General features: G+C 62.3%; 2 protein-coding genes across 2 annotated transcripts; one reads left to right on the top strand and one right to left on the bottom strand.

Annotated features, from left to right (window-relative positions):
• Window positions 1-1,362: 1,362 nt before the first annotated feature.
• Window positions 1,363-9,459, top strand: GCGR (glucagon receptor). Its single transcript, XM_063409396.1, has 13 exons — window positions 1,363-5,863; window positions 6,173-6,269; window positions 6,455-6,562; window positions 6,763-6,884; window positions 6,983-7,089; window positions 7,180-7,333; window positions 7,449-7,608; window positions 7,685-7,745; window positions 7,978-8,047; window positions 8,193-8,281; window positions 8,360-8,498; window positions 8,606-8,647; window positions 8,714-9,459. The coding sequence occupies exons 1-13, from the start codon at window positions 5,594-5,596 to the stop codon at window positions 9,005-9,007; spliced, it is 1,713 nt and encodes a 570-aa protein (XP_063265466.1). The 5' UTR covers window positions 1,363-5,593; the 3' UTR covers window positions 9,008-9,459.
• A 4,016-nt stretch (window positions 9,460-13,475) lies between these two features.
• MCRIP1 (MAPK regulated corepressor interacting protein 1) lies at window positions 13,476-15,801 on the bottom strand. The gene is made up of 4 exons (XM_063408832.1): window positions 15,266-15,801; window positions 15,070-15,188; window positions 14,888-14,986; window positions 13,476-14,776 (listed from the first exon to the last, which is right to left on the bottom strand). Exons 1-4 carry the CDS (start codon window positions 15,784-15,786, stop codon window positions 14,712-14,714), a joined length of 804 nt encoding a protein of 267 aa, XP_063264902.1. The 5' UTR covers window positions 15,787-15,801; the 3' UTR covers window positions 13,476-14,711.
• Between the last annotated feature and the right edge of the window lie 85 nt (window positions 15,802-15,886).

Below are 15,886 nucleotides of genomic sequence, written 5' to 3'. Positions count from 1 at the left end.
CCGTCGCGGGGATGTGGATTCAAGTGACGACTGCGCAACCCCGGGGCCACGAAGTGAGCCCCGGGACCCTAGACCAGCAGCTCCCAGAGCCGCCCCGATGCTGGGCGCTGGCCCCGGGGAAAATGAGCCCTTGGGTGACGGCTGTTGTGAGCCTGGGGTCGCAGCAGGGCTGTGCCTGCTTCTCCTCCGACCGCTGCCGCTGCCGTCCCTGGGCAGGGGCGCTGCCGTCAGACCACAGCACCCCTGGGCTCTGCCCTGGCTGTGGTGAGCCCACGGCCGGTGATTCCAGCTGAACTCCGTTGGGAATAATTGCCGGAGCAGCCCTTAGTCGGGGTGGGACGCGCGCGGTCTCCCTGCAGTGGGCACAGCGGTGCCCGCAGGTCCCCCTGCTGAGGGGCCGAAGCAGGGGACACGTTGCCAGCTCCCAGCTCTCCCCAGGCTCGCTGGGTATTACGGGGGCCTGGTGCGAGTGCCCTTTGTGACTCTGTCCTGAGCTCTGCTGTGTCAACACGGTGTTGGTAAATGGCTTTGTTTAACCAGGACATGTCGGGTATGTGACCTTGCCGTCCTCCTGGTTGCAAGTGCATCTCCAAAGCTGCTGCAGGTCCCCTCTGCCGGGCACTGCACTCCTCTCGGGGTGGTGAGGGAAGCAGGGACCGCGGGGGTCACTCTGCTCCCCTCACACAGGGTGCCCTGAGGACGAAGCATCTGCTCTGCTCAGCCCCAGCCGTGCATCCCAAGGCACAGCGCCCTGCCCCGTGCAGCGCCTGCCGTGGGTGTCCTGACCCACACCAAATTCAGTGATTGCCCCAGTGATTTTGTCTGTGCATCAGCGGGAGAATTTAGGGCCTGCAGGACCCCTCGTCAGCGTGTTAGTGCTGCCCCAGCTGCCAGCTCCTGTGGCTTCCCACCAATCCTGCTCCTTTCCGCACACTGTGGTGCATTTTTTTTAATGTTCTGTTGCCTAGAGAGGGGAAAAAAGAAAAGGCTGAATGGAGAATAGGCAAAATGTGGATTAAAAATAGTTAATGAAAAAATGTGACCACAAACCCTGATCAGCCGCACAGGGCTAAAACCAGCCACTGAGCACAGCATCTCCAGGCAAGGACAGGGGCAGGGGAAGGCAGACACAGGGGAGATGGGATGGCTGCTCAGCTCCATCCCCTTTTGCTCCACCACTGCATCCTGCTTTGTCCTGCATCCCCATGTCCTTGTTTATCTACCCCAGCACTGGGGCGAGTGCACAGCGGGTGCCAGTGGAGGGCTGGGCATGTGTGGCCCCCGCAGCACCCCCTTCCTTGCTGGGGCTGGTGTCTGGCTGTACCCAGGGCTGCAGATCTGCTGGCTGGGTAGGCGGGTGTGGAGCTCCCAGTGCAGGGGAGTGTGCGCAGTGGCCTATCTGCACTGACCTTTTCCTAGGCTTTTCCCAGCCTGTGCCTCCCCTGTGCCTCCCCTGTGACATGCTAACCACACGTGTCACACCGACCCTCTTGTGCCTTCCTTCTGTGTTTCATAGGTTTTCATGCAACGTGATGAACAAAAACAGCCCTTTCCTTGAGCCACAGATGAGGTGCTGTGTGGCTCAGCATCCCCTTGCCAGAGCCAGCTGGGCAGCAAGGTAATTTGGCTGCTGCCAGGCTGTATCATGGTCCCTCTTTGGTACAGGGCAACTGTGCAGGTGCCCCCTGACCATGCCTTGTGGTGACCAGGTGGTAGTGGAGGTGATGCAAGAGCATTTGTCCTCTTTGCATCCTATGCTGCTGTTGATGAGAACACTGTCAGGGCTGGTTTGGGTTTTCTTGGTCCAAGGTGACACAGAATCCAACATCACCAGTGCCTGGTGACGTCGGCTCTCTCCATGTGCCGAGCTCAGGGCTTCCACAATCATGTAGCTCTGTGCAAACAAGTCACAGCCTTGCAGCACAAGGACTGTTCCAGGCTGCTCAGCTGCTCCTCTGCTGCCAAAGTTCCTTGTACTTAGATCTCAAGGAAAGAATGGAGAAAGGGAATAGGAAACATCCCCAAGCTTCCGACACGGACACAGGGCAGGGACAGTGCAGGACAGACCTCCTGGGCCTCCCTGCCGTGGCAATCTCTCCTAGCCTTGCCCCGATTGCCGTGGTCCTGGGTGGAAAGTGGAGCAGCATCTGCAGGGCTAGGCTGGCACTGGCATTGCATCAGCTCTGGCCCAGCACCGTCCCCTCCCCTGCCAAGTGCCCAAGCCCCTGCCGTGCTGGCATGTAGCTCCAAGCTCAAAGCCAAGCCAGCCGTGGAAAGCACCGCATTAGCGCACGGGGGGCTAATCCCTGTGTCCAGAGGCTGCACAGCCCCCACAGCTGCCTCCAAGCCAACGGGGCCGTGCTGCGTGCAGGGCTGGGCTCACACGAGGCCAGGTGCCCACCCCATCAGGGAGGCAGGAGTCCTGTGGGACCAGGCTCTGAGGGGCTGTGCCAGCCTCACAGCACTTGTGCAGGGCTGTGGCTGTGCCAAGGTGCTCCCAGGTCACGTTGCAGATGCCCATGAGTGTCCTATGGAGACTTTACCAAACCACTGATCCACATGACTATTGGCCGCAGTGATCCCAGATGTGGAGCTCGTTCTCTCACACGTGCAATGGCAGCAAAGCCAGAGGGCATGGGGTGGCAAAATCCCCAGAGGAAACTCACCATGATGGGATGAGGAGAGAGCCTCTTCCTAAGGAGGGCTGGGCACTCAGCCACCAGTGAGGGTCCATGCTGGTACAGAGCTGCTGCAGGGTAGCATGGAGGCTGCACACCCATCAATGGGGAGAAAATTCTAACGCAGGCCTTTTCCCATCCATTCCCTATGTCTTGGTGCAATGCCATGGCAGCAGTGCATTCAGGTCCTCAATTTGCCCTGCACCCTGCCTGGGCTGGCCCCTGACTCCTGACCACCCTGGGGCCAGTGGCAGCTGCCATGATCTGCAGGTCAGCTGGGGGCCACAGGGCCACCAGTCAGGGGGAACAGGGGTCCTTGCTTTGCCCCCGTGGCTGCAGGGCTGGCACTGCTGGCTTGGGAAAGGCAAATGCAGCCCACTGTGAGGGCAGATGATGGTACCTGTGTCTGACCACTCTAGTCCCCAGCACTGGGGCTGCCAGCAGTGGTGTTGCACATAGCCATCCCAGTGTTGGCTCCTTGTTCCTGCTCTCCCAGCACAAGGTGTCTTCTTCATGGCCATGGCTCCAAGTGGAGCCATACTGGGTGTTTGCAGCCAGGGCTCCATGAAGGTCAGTAGCCACAGAACCATGACACAGGAACATACCAACACTAGCATGGGGCAAAAGTCCCCTGGACACCCGCTGCCATGCACTGCAGCCCCTCAGAGGCACCAATTCACAGGCCAAGCACTCTCCACGCACTGCTTATGACTTGGTGTGGTGGGGGATTCCCCAAAGACTGTCTCCAGCTGGGGATGAGGTGCCAGGGCAGGGAATGTGGCACTGGGAGCCAGCTGGGCACAGCAGAGTGGGAGGAGGTGGTGAGGATATGGGGCCAGGTCCCTTGTGCGGTGCTGCCTCTGGCACCCAGGGCACAGCTGAGAGGGGCCGCAGCAAGTCCAGCTACCCCAGGCACTGCAGGCACTGCTACTGGGCAGTGCCAGCTCCGGGGAGTGGTCCCAGCCACCTCAAAGCTTGCTGTTCCACCACACAGAGCCCCTGCTCCCTCTCTGCCATTGCCTACTGGCACCAGACCAGGGAGAGCTGGTCCATGGCTACTTCTGCACTTCCACGTCTCTGCTGGAAGCAGCCCCCTGTCTGTGGGCACATCACCCCTCATCCTGTGGGTAGTGGAGATCTGGCATGGTGCCCCAGTTGTGCAGCGCCACAGGCAGCTGGGACAAAGGGCCTGGGCAGGGTGAGGGGGAAGACCCATGCTGGGGTGAGGAGCATGACTGGCCCCCGTGCCAGGACCCCTCACCCAGTGCAGTCTGCCCGGCTTGGCCACAGTGGGACCAGGGCTGGGCAGCGGCTGCCAGATGGGGGGAGTCCAGGGCAGAGGCCTCCCTGCTGCTAAATCCCACTGCAGCAACTAAAAATAGCGACACCTCTGCCCCAAAGTTGCTCCCCGGCTGCGCAGAGGGGCTGACAGCAAGTCACTGTGACCCAAGGACCTGGAGGAGCATTCCCAACCAGGGCAGGGACTGATGCTTGGCCAGGGACGGGCACTGGGATCTTCCCGTGGGACTGGGGCATAGGCAGCAGTGGGATGGGACAGGTAGGGATGATGTGGGGCTGGAGGGAGGCACAGAGATGGTGGGATCAGGCTAGCAGGGGGACAAGGACAGGGATGCTGGCATGGGGGTGTGGGAGGAAAGAGACAGGGATCCTAAGGTGGGATGGGAGAGACTAGGACAGGGATACTGGTGGGGCTGGGGTGGGGCTGAGGTGGAGTGATGACAAAAACAGAAATTCTGGAATTCCAGGTGGCTACTGGGCACCCAACAAAGGTCCCTATTCACAGATCCCACCCAGTGAGAGCTGTCCCAAGAGACAGTTCTCTCTGTCCTGGGACTGGCTAAATAAGGCCATGGCAGGTCCTGCTCCCCAAGCTGCATCTGGAGCCCCATGCGCTGATTAATGAGCTTCTCCAGCAGCCACTTGCGACATGGCAAGTGGGTCTGCACGGGTGGAGGAAACACGACTTTCCCAGGGATAAAAATAGGCACAGGCAGAGCAGCGAGCCCTGGGAGCAGAACTAGTCGGGGAGCACGACGCTGTGGCTGGTGCCCAGGGAGAGCCCAGGGGCTGGGGGTGATGCCGTAGTGCCTGTGGTGGCACAAGCACTGCTGTCCCTCCCATCCCCCCCAGCTTGTGTGCCCTCACCCCACACAGCCAGCCCTGCCATAGGGCTGCTGCCATAAAGGGCCCTTGTGGGAAGAGCCAAAATCCTGCTCAGGAGCCCCATAACCGGCTTAGGGGGATGGAGGGAATTATGGCACCGCGTGAGCTCTGTGGAGCACCCGGACACCATGTCAGGGAAGGCCTCATGTCACTGGTTGGAGCTGGGGCTGAAGGACCCACAGGGGCACAGCCCCGATGACCTTTTCCTAGAGCCACAGCAGCCCCATGAGCCAGGATCCCTGTGGGTAAATGGCCAGTGTCCCCATCCCTGCTGGCCCCTGTGCTCTCTGTGGCTCCCTGGCCACTGCTGTCCATAGTGGGTGCTGCTGCCAGAGCATGGCTGGGTGTTAGCAGCCCAGGCATGAGAGTCCATGGAGACAGGGGGAGCCCAGGGGCCAGTCTCTCTGCCTGAGAGGGTGGAGGAGGGGTCCCTTCTATCACGGGGGTCCTGCATTCTCAGGACTTAGCAATGACACACAGCAGGGTCCCAGCAGCAGTGTGGGGTGGCACCAGCCCAGGTTTTCTGTGGGCGTCTGGAGGCAGCACTGCCGCTGCACTCCAGCCACACAGGGGCTGAAATTGGCTTGGTGGGCAGACAACCTGCACAGTCACTGTCCCAGTGCCATCCTGGGAAGGATAATGCAGGCTCTTGGTACAAAAACGAGTAAGCAAATAGCTGAATGTGAACACCTAGCAGTGTCAGATGAGGATGGGGACAGGAGTGAGGCGTCATGACTGGGGCTGGCTCTGTGCCAGAGTGGCTGCCTCCAACCCCACCTGCCCCCAGCCCCATGTCCTCCAGCTCTGTCCCAGGAGTCCCCGTGACCAGGCATCTTGCACAGGGTTGCCCACATGCCAGGGCCGTCACCACCAGGGTGGAGAAGCTGCTGAGGGCCAGTAGGAAGCCGTGTGCCCTGTGCTGTGTCCCATGCATGTGGTCCAGAGGAGGGATGTCCCAGCCACGTCTCCTCACCCTCCTGGTACTGCTGCTCTGCTGCCAGGTAAGGATGGGCTGTCGCACTCGAGGGTGCTCTGCCCCATGCTCGGCCCGCTACCCACGCAGGGCTGCCACCCATCCACCCCATCCCACTGCATCCCCTCACCATGGCATGTGGTACAGCAGCTGATGCTCCTTTCTGCCTCCTCTGCCATCCACAAGACATGGCATGACATGGCACAGAATGGCATGACATGCATATTAGCCTGCCCTTGCCTGTGGCTGTCGCCAGGCTAGGGTCACTGCCTGGCACAGTATGGTGGCCCCTGTGAGCAGGACACTTGTGATGGGTGATGCTCCCTGGTGCCCGCAGGGTCCCTCTGCCCAGATCACGGATAATGTTGTTGAGAGATGGAAGGAGTACAGTGAAGAGTGCCAGCGCAACATGAGCCGCCTGCCTGCACCCACAGGTCAGTGCCTGTGGGGGATCCGGTGGGGTTCAGGTGGGGACAGGGTCCTGCTGAGATTGTGATGGGGCAGAGGAGCCAACACAGGGTCCCAGCAGGATGGGGGGCAAAACAGAGGGGCCAGTGGAGGTCTTGGCACCCAGAGAGAGGGTGAAGCCAAAGCGCCACCAGCTCCTGTCCTTCTGCAGAACTGGTCTGTAACCGCACCTTCGACAAGTTCTCGTGCTGGCCTGACACGATGCCCAACAGCACAGCCAGTGTGCCCTGCCCCTGGTTCCTGCCCTGGTACCAGAAAGGTAACAGCGGGGAGGCGCGTGTGCACGTACACCTGTGCAGTGTGTGCAGCTGTGCAGTGTGTTCACACACGTGTGCACCTGTGTCCCAGGGACACCTGTGTGCTGTGTGTGTGCTGCTGCAGGCGGTCACACCTGGGCCAGTGCACGCGGCCCACGGGGGCGCTGGGGCTGGCATACCCCACCATCCCCTCCCCTCACAGTGAAGCACAGACACGTCTTCAAGACCTGTGGGCCAGATGGACAGTGGGTGACAGGGCCACAGGGACAGTCCCTGCGCGATGCCACACAGTGTGAGCAGGATGACGAGGACCTAAAGGCGCAGGTGGGCAGACCTGGGCAGCAGGGGTGTGGTGGTCCCTGCCTGCCGTCCTGCCTGCCCCCCATTTGCCCCATGCCCTCACTTGCTCCTTCCTCTTCCAGGAAAAATTTGCCAAGACCTATGGCAGTTTCAAGGTGATGTACACTGTGGGCTATTCTGTGTCCCTGTGTGCACTGCTGCTTGCCCTGGCCCTGCTGCTGGGCTTCAGGTGGGAGTTTGGGCATGGCCGTGCACAGGGTGGGCAGCTGGAGGCCGGGGGTCCATGCACAGGCATTGACGATGGTCCCCAAATCCGCAGCAAGCTGCATTGCATGAGGAACTACATCCACATGAACCTCTTCGCCTCCTTCATCCTCAAGGGCGTCTCTGTGCTGGTCATCGACGCCCTGCTCAAGACCCACTACAGTGACAAGATCGACGGCTACAACGTGCAAGTCTGGCTGAGCGACGAGGTCAGTGCGGCACCGGCAGGGACAGGCCGTGCTGGTGGGGCTGGGGCTTGGCTGGGGCACTGGTGGGCACAGGCACACACACAGACAGTGCTGCAGCCCTGACCCCTGCCCACAGGCAGCTGCAGGCTGCCGGGCAGCCACGGTCTTCATGCAGTACGGCATCGTGGCCAACTACTGCTGGCTGCTGGTGGAAGGCATCTACCTGCACAACCTGCTGGTGGTGGCCGTCTTCTCCGAGAGGAGCTACTTCACTCTCTACCTGTGCATCGGCTGGGGTGAGTGTGGGCAGACTGGCCCCCCTGACCCTGTCCCCCCCTGTGCCTCACCTGTCCTCTGCTCACCTCCCCTCAGGAGCGCCCATGCTGTTCCTCATTCCCTGGGTCATTGTGAAGTTCCTTTACGAAAACATACAGTGAGTACCAGCTCCAGCTGCTGGCTGGAGGGGGGCACAGGGCACAGGTAGGTGCATGTGGGACAGTAGGGACATTGTGATGGCCCTGGAGTCACTCCACACCGTTGCCCATGCAAGGAGCAGGGTGCTGGGCCGTAGTGCTTGCTTGGTTCAGGCTGCCAATGCCATGCCTGGCTACAGCAGCCGCCTGGTCAAGGGACTTCTCGGCAGTCCCCATCCCTCCATTCTGCAGGTGCTGGTCCACGAACAACAACATGGGCTTCTGGTGGATCCTTCGCTTCCCCGTGTTCCTGGCCATCCTGGTGAGCCCACTGCAGCCCCTTGCTTGTCGCTCTCACAGGCCCCAAGATAGCTGTGAAAGGGGCTGCTGAGGGCAGGGGAACAGAGGTGTCCTGTCTGCCTCTGCCTCTGCCTGTGCCCTTGATGGCTCACTCCATTCCACTGCAGATCAACTTCTTCATCTTCATCCGCATCATTCAGATCCTTGTTTCCAAGCTCCGTGCACATCAGATGCGCTACACTGACTACAAGTTCAGGTATGTGCTGGCCGTGGCTGAGCCCGTGTTCCACGGTGCACACGCAGGTGTGTCCACCCGGTGACCCCTGTCCCGCAGGCTGGCCAAGTCCACGCTGACGCTGATCCCGCTGCTGGGCATCCACGAGGTGGTCTTTGCCTTCATCACAGACGAGCACGCCCAGGGCACACTGCGCTACGTCAAGCTCTTCTTTGACCTCTTCCTGAGCTCCTTCCAGGTGAGCCCAGCCCTCACAGGACCAGCCCTCCATGGAGAGACTCAATCTCAGGAGGGACTAGACTGATGTCTGGTTATGCACTTCACATCTCTCCTCTCTCTTCCCAGGGGATGCTGGTGGCCATTCTCTACTGCTTCGTCAACAAGGAGGTGAGCAGGACGCTGGGGGCAGGGGCAGCAGGGGCACGGGGTCACACTGACAGCTGCTGCCCGCAGGTGCAGGCAGAGCTGCTGAAGCGGTGGCAGCGCTGGAAGCTGGGGAAGGACCTGGCCGAGGAGTACAAGCACACCTACAGCCATGCACCCAGCGCCCGCAACGGCGCTGGCAGCACCTGCGAGAAGCACCAGCTGGTGAGTGGCTGCGCCAACGGGCTGGGGCGCAGCCTGGCCCCCCACCCCAGCTCCCAGCGCCTGGAGAGGAGTGGGCGCAGCGCTACCGAGCACCTTGCCCTGGGGGGCCATCACCACTGTTATGAGTTTCCTGAGACCACGGCCGAGAGCCACTTCTGAGCCCACAGCCAGGTGGGAGGGCTGTGCTGAGCCGCTGGGATGTCGCCGTTCCCTGCCCCATCCTCCCCAGGTGCTGGCGGGCACTGGGACCCGCCACCCTGGTGAGGGTGCTGCGCTGGGCACATGGACAATGGACACAGTGAGGCAGGCAAGTGGGACCTGGACCTCTGGAAGGGGGAACTGTGGGGCCAGGGGCAACTGTGGGGGTGGGAGTTTGTCCTGTAGTGCTGCCCTCATGCACCTTCGAGTCCCTGTGCGCAGTGCTGTAATTTATCTGTCATATCTGTAAATAGGTGTGGGCCCGTGCTGGGCTGCAGGGCCAGCTCTGTGTGTGCCTCTCTGTGGGCTGTGGGGACTAGGAATACACATGGACCGTGCTCCCAAGCACCCCATGGATGCTCCCAAGCCACAGCCATGGATGGGGAGCTGAGTCACCTGGCAGGGATGGGCTGCAGCAGAACACAGCCCCTCTGCCTGCCCCACTGCCTGACCCCCAGCCCAGCAGCCCTGCTGCCCCACTGCCTGCCCCACAGTGCTGCACAAGGGAGGAGGGCAGACACGCAGCAGCAGCCACTGCAGCCCTGCCGGCCGGGGCTCCAGCTCCCCCAGCACGCGCTTTCCTCTGGCCGCTAATCGGCTCTGTCCTCTCGCTGCCAGGAGCCGTTAATTAAATCATTTGGCTCTGCCCGCGGCACCCCCGCTCTCCCGGTAGCTGGCCCAGGCTGAGGCCGGGCATCAGCCGCCGGCAGCGCTGAATCCGTGAGCAGCAGTGGGGTGTGGGGCTGCAAGACCCCTGTGCCGACAGGCCGGGCTGGCTGTGGCGGGCTCACAGCGCTGGCCTAAGAGGCTTGTGCCGCGCACATGAGCGCTAAGCCCGGATGCCGCAGCTTTGGGCACCACAATCGCCTGGTGTGTGGGGATTAGGCCGGTGCTGCTCCCCGGCTGGGTTCACCCTGCCCGAGGGGTGGCAGCGGGACGGACAGCCGCCCTGCCGTGACCCCCACCGCCCACGGACCTGGCCGTGGGCACTGCCCATCACTCCGTGCCACCGGGCCCCGAGCGGGGTTGTCCAAGTCCCGTACACAGCCCGTGCTGAGCAGGGGGTGGGAGTCCCACGCAGTAAACACCGGGCAGGCGGCCGCCCCCTCGGTAAATCCCACCCTTCTGCAGCATCACCCGCACGGCACGGCCGCGGCCCTGGCTCCCCCGCCAGCCGTCAGGAGCCGCACTGTCTGCTGCGTGCGGCGGGGTCCCACGCCACACCAAGGCATCAGCGGGGCTGCCGAGGCACGGCGAAAGGAGCAATGGCCCAGGCCACGCAGAGCTTGGCTCCGGCAGCAGAGCCCAGCCCAGCACACAGTAATTTTCCTCTGTTTACTCGACAACTTGCTGTCTGCCCTGGCCGAGCGGGACCCGGCGCCCAAGAGGCAGCTGAGCTCTGGCAGTGGGGATGGGAGCAGCAGAGACAGGGACACAGGGTCTGGGCTGTGGGCTCGGGGTTGTGGGGCAGTGGCAGCAGCACCGTGGGGCTGTGAGGACACAAGGACTGGCAGAATGGGCAAGGGGAGCATAGGGTTGGGAGTCTGCCCAGGCCTCCAAGTGCAGGAATGGGGACAGGAATAGAGAGCGGGACAGGGATCACCCTGCTCGCAGCCATGGTGCCAGAGCAGCCCAGGCAGCCCCCGCGGAGCCAACGGCCCTACAGCCGCTGCCGTCACTGCGGCCTTCCTGACGCGGTAACGAGCCTAATTGAGGCAAATTGCTGGAGCACGAAGCAGTTTCTGGGAAGGTAAATATGGTCATGGCACGGGGCTGTGCCCTGCGCTCCAGTGTTGCTGTGGCAACACCGCACTGTGGACCCTCAACCCCACTGGGGCCAGGCTGGTCCCCAGACCTTGCCCAGCAAGATTGGCCCTATGTGTGCCACACATAGGTGTGCCACACAATGATGGGGACCCTTCAGGGACCTCAAGCCAGCCCCAGCCCATGGGTGTCCTATGGGAATGTCCTGTGTCCCCTAGCGCTGAGGGGCAGCCCCCAGCACTGCCCCATGTCCCATAACCCCCATCACCCAACAGCCCAAGTAGGGATGGGGTCTGCCTGGTGTCCAGGAGCCCTGTGCAAGCACACGATGTCTGCCTGCACCAGGGCATGTCCCACAGCACCTGTAGCAGCCAGCTGTGTCCCAGAGCTGGGCACTGCCTGGGCTGCAGGGCTGTGTCTGCAGCCCTGGTCACCTGCAGCTTCCACAGAGCCACATGATCTGGCCAGCAGCTCCCCAAAAACCACGGTAACTACAGGACAGCTGGGTGGGTAGGCAACACCGCTCCTGGGACCTCTCTGGAAGTGGGGCTGGCCCCAGCCCAAGGACACAGCTCCTGCAGGACTGCAGCACCATCCTTCCCCATCACTGCAGAGCTGCTGGAACAGCACCCCGACCTTGGCCTGGCACTGCCGGCAGTGGTGTCACCGTGTCCATCCTGCCAGCACTCGGGGCACCCCCACCCCAAGGAACAGTTCAGGAAGCACAGCCTGCACGTGTGCACACACAGAGCTGCACACACATGGGCACATGTGTATGTACACACGTGTGCACACACATACACCACACACACAGCTGCACACACACACACATGTGCCCACACATATACCACACACAGAGCTGCACACACGTGTACATACACACATGTGCACACACACCACACACATAGCTGCACACACGTGTGCATGTGTACATACACATGTGCACACACACACCCCACACACAGAGCTGCACACACATGTGCACACACACTCACGTGTACACACACACAGGCATGTGCTGCCCTCGGCTGCCCGATGGGAGCTGCTCATTCCTGGTATCCAGTGGGACGAAGGTGCTGACAGCAGCCTGGCCAGGCTTGCAGGATGGTTCGGGTGGGAAGGGACCTCTATATGTCCCCTGGCTCAGCCCCCGCAGTGAGCAGGGACACCTGCACCAGACTGGGTTGCTCAGAGCCCCATCCAGCCTGGCGCTGAGTGCTTCCAGGGATGGAGCACCCAAGCACCCACCGCCTCTCCAGGCAGCCTATGCAGTACCTCACTGCCACAAGCAAAGAGACTCCTCTGCAGCCACCACAGAGCAGCCATGGTGCCAGTCCCTGGCTGTGGAGTTCGTTCCAAGGCATGGAATGGGGCTGAAGCAGTTTCTCACCCCCAAACTGGTGGCCTGGGCCATGTCCTCCAGCCAGTGCCTTCCTGACACAGCCGGGCACCGCGTGCAGTGCCCCCACCCCAGCACAGCCACGCACCCCCAGGCGCGGCGCCTCGCAGGAAAACTCACACTTTATCAAGGGAATTGAGCACCACAAATTGGTCTCCTAAGTCGATTCTGCCCGCTGCCAGGCCTCTTCCCACCACCTAATTTGATGACAAACACGTTCCTCTCCTCCTCCCACCCTTTAATCTAATGAAAAGTACTGTGTCCAAGGCACAGGGAAATAAACCCTGATGAGGCCGATTTTTATAGGTAAACAGCCTGATTTCTCTGGCCTGTGGCCTCACTACTCACTTCCCTAACACCTACCACCTCCCCCTACCACCTCACTGTCCTTGCCCTGCAATTTGGCATCAGTCTTTATAAAAATCACCTGCTTATAGAATGTTTTTTATACATTTCATTAGAGCTCGAGCAGCTGCTTTGCCTCTGGCTTTACTGTGCCCAAGCAGAGAAGAAAACAAGGCAGAGGCTGGTGAGGCTGCAGTGGGGCCCTCATGGCCAGGGGCATGTGGGGGTCCTGCAGACCTGAGATGGCCCCAGATGGATGCCTGGACAGGGGGACAGTGCTGGGCCTCGTGGCAGCAGAACAGCAGCCTCCCTGGACACAGGACACAGCTCTGGATGTGCTAAGGGCTTTGAGCCAGGGCAGCCCCATTAGCCTGTCAGGCTCCGTGACCACACCACAGGGCCCACCCCACCAGAAGAGTCAAAGGAGAGGGGCTGTGACAGTGACAACCATCACTGCCTGTCCCCTACTGCCTGCAGCTGCAGGGATGCAGGGCCTGGCGTGGCTCCGGAGGCAACAGGGGCTGAGTTCCCGTCTTGCTGTGCCAGAGCCAAGCAGCAGGAAAGTTTTGGTGATGGGAGGTAAGCAAGGTCGTGGCAAGTGTCGAGATGCACTCAAGCAGAAATTCTAGCAATGCTAAGTATAGCCTAAATGCCATTAAAGCAGGAGAGGGAAGAGGATATGAGGGTATTAATAGTCTCAACATTTAAATCCTGGGTGCAGCGATGCTGGCTCCTGGGATGCTGGCTGCCCAGAGCACAGCCCGAGCCCAAGGGCACGGTGCCACCAACGCTGCACCTGCCTGCAGGGAAATCAACAGCCCCAGCAGTGCAAGGCCAAGGCCCCTTTGCGAGAAATAAACACAGCTCCTGCTCTCTGCCCCTTGCCCACACCCCAGAGCTGGGCAGCACCACACCAAGGCAGCCCCAAAAGGACACCAGAGTTTATTTACAATGCTCCTCAAGTGACATACCACAGAAAGGAAAGGGTACAGTACAACTCAAGGACTCAACAAAGGAAAGGTATTGGCAGCCCCAAGACCCTGCAGCCCTCCCCACAGCCACTGGTACTGGGCAGGCCTGGCAGCCCCATCCCCACCCGCTCGGAGCACAGGTGGGCAGGGGGCTGCCACCCTTCCCCATGGAGCAGCCCAGCAGCTCAGGTGGGCAAAGCTGACACAGTCACTCTCTCTGGCTCAGGCAAGGACACAGGAACCATCCACACAGTGCCAGGAGCGAGTGGCTTAAGGAAGTGCCTGTGGCGTGGATCTGCCACCTACAGCCACCCAGGGTGGGCTGAGGGGCCAGGTCTCTTCCAAGGGTGTGTATCTGGAAAACGGTGTTAGTACAAAACCGCAGCGTTGCCAAGGCACGGAGCTGCTGAGCCTTGCTCTGTGCAGCCCCACGGCTGTGGAGCTCCTGTGGGGCTGCAGGTGGCCCAGGTCCCTCCGAGCACTGCTCAGGAACCTGGGGCTGGTGCTGACACTCCACCTCTCCATCTGTAGGGAGAGGAACAGCTTCCCCTCCAGTACCACAGGGACCAGGCCTGATCTAAGCAGGTAGAAAATGTGGCCTCAGATGTGGTCCACGTGCTCTGGCAGCAAGCAGCCCAGGCAGCAACTTGCTGCTGCCACAGTGGAACTAGGAGGAGCCTGGCTATGGCCTGCCCAGCCCTCAGCTGCACAGCGGGGCTGGACAGGGGTTGCCCCTGTGTCTGGAGGCACAGGAACAGACTCGACTGTGCCTCCTGCCCTCAGCCAGCCCCAGCTGCTGCGGAGCCTCGGCGCACAGGGGAAAGCGAGACTCGGTGCTGCCCGATCCAACAGCGCATCTGCCTCGGCCCTGCCCAGCCTAGCACAGAGGGCAGCGACAGGAGGGGAATAAGGGATCGGGTTGCTCAGCACGAAGTGGGGAAGGACAGTTTGAGGCCAGAGAAAGCTATGAGCGGGGGGCTGTAATCCTTTGCAACAGGCTCTGGGCAGTCTCGGTGAGGCCCTGAGCATCCTCGACCTTAGGCAGCTTCAGAGCCAGCCCCAAAGCTGACTGGCTCTCCCGCGGGCTTTTAGAAGGACAGACCAGAGGAGGAAATCAACACAAAATCTCAAATTAAATCTGCTTGAGGACCTCAAGAGAGCAGCTGATCCGCAGGGAGGATCCGCTTTAGGACTTCTTTGCATCCTGTGTGTTCCTCCTCTTCAGATCACCCAGGTCGACGGGTTTAAACGCTGCAAGGGAGACAGGAGAGACTTTGGCGGCAGAGGCAGCACAGCCCCCGCCCGGCGCGCGCAACCCCCGGGCCGGCACAGCCGGCGCCGTGCCCTGTGTGTGCCCCGCACCTTTCAGGCTGGGGTTCGGCATCTTCTCCACGTACTCCTCGACCAGGCCGCGCTCGGAGCCCATCTGGCTGCGCAGGTCGCGCTCCACGCACTGCCAGGCTGCAGGGACAGGGACAGGGGCCGCTCGCCTCGGCCGCCCCGAGCCTCCCGCGACCCCACCCAGCGGCCACCGCCCCGCTCACCCTCGTAAATGAAGCGCACGTTCTCCTCGTGGGCCGGCGTGAAGATCTCGCTGCCGGCGCCGGGGGAGCGCGGGCCGCCGCTCCGCTTTCCGTTGTACACCACCCGGGACACGGGGGAGCTGCAAGCGGAGCGCGGGAGGGGCGGAACTGAGCCGGGCCCGGGGCCGCGCTGGGCCCGGGGCCGGGCGGGGCTCACCTGGCCATGGCGGCGGCGCTCGGCGGGGCTCGGCGGGGCCGGACGGGCTCGGGGGGCTGCGGAGGAAGGCGAGGCCGGGCTAGGCCGCGCTGCGCCCCCCGCCCGTCGCCGGGCAACGCGCGCCCCTCACCTGGGCCCTCCCGCCTGCGCGAGCGGGACAGACGGAAGCGCCGCAGCGCGCAGGCGCAGCCCCGCCCCCTCCCGGCGGCGACCGCACCCCCCCAGGCGGCCCGGCCCGGCCCCGGCCCGTGCGCGGCGGTGACCGGCGGTGACCGGCGGTAACCGAAATGCTTTATTGGAAAAGTACAAAGTGGATCCCGATTCGCGATACCGAGCGCCGCTGCCCGGCCGCCGCCCGGGCCCAGCCCAGGCCCTCGGGCAGGCGCAGCCCCCCGGCCCGGCCCCGAGGCTGTCGGCGCCGCTTTTCGCCGTGCCCGCTCAGTGCAGCGCGGTGGCTCCGAACAGCTGCACCAGGTCCTCGTATTCGGGGTCGATGAGGTCCGAGGGTTTCTCTCCGTCATCAGTGGTGGCCTCCAGGCTGGCCCCGAGGGACAGGAGGTACCTGCAGGACGCGGAGCTGAGCCGCCGGCCCGGGCGGCCCCGGCCCCGCAGCCCCCAGCG

Source organism: Prinia subflava, chromosome 12, assembly GCF_021018805.1.
Source record: "Prinia subflava isolate CZ2003 ecotype Zambia chromosome 12, Cam_Psub_1.2, whole genome shotgun sequence".
Classification (NCBI taxonomy): Eukaryota; Metazoa; Chordata; class Aves; order Passeriformes; family Cisticolidae; genus Prinia; species Prinia subflava.
Note: the sequence above shows the minus strand (reverse complement) of the source record. Positions and strands in the feature narration are given on the sequence as shown.

Excerpts from the sequence above, each read along its gene's own strand:
- GCGR (XM_063409396.1), top strand. The coding sequence starts at position 5,594 with ATGACTGGGGCTGGCTCTGTGCCAGAGTGGCTGCCTCCAACCCCACCT. Across the intron at positions 6,885-6,982 it reads ACGAGGACCTAAAGGCGCAG|GAAAAATTTGCCAAGACCTA; the intron begins GTGGGCAGACCT and ends TTCCTCTTCCAG. Across the intron at positions 8,282-8,359 it reads TACACTGACTACAAGTTCAG|GCTGGCCAAGTCCACGCTGA; the intron begins GTATGTGCTGGC and ends CCTGTCCCGCAG.
- MCRIP1 (XM_063408832.1), bottom strand. The coding sequence starts at position 15,786 with ATGACGGAGAGAAACCCTCGGACCTCATCGACCCCGAATACGAGGACC. Across the intron at positions 14,987-15,069 it reads CGTGCGCTTCATTTACGAGG|CCTGGCAGTGCGTGGAGCGC; the intron begins GTGAGCGGGGCG and ends CTGTCCCTGCAG. Across the intron at positions 14,777-14,887 it reads GCCGAACCCCAGCCTGAAAG|CGTTTAAACCCGTCGACCTG; the intron begins GTGCGGGGCACA and ends TCTCCCTTGCAG.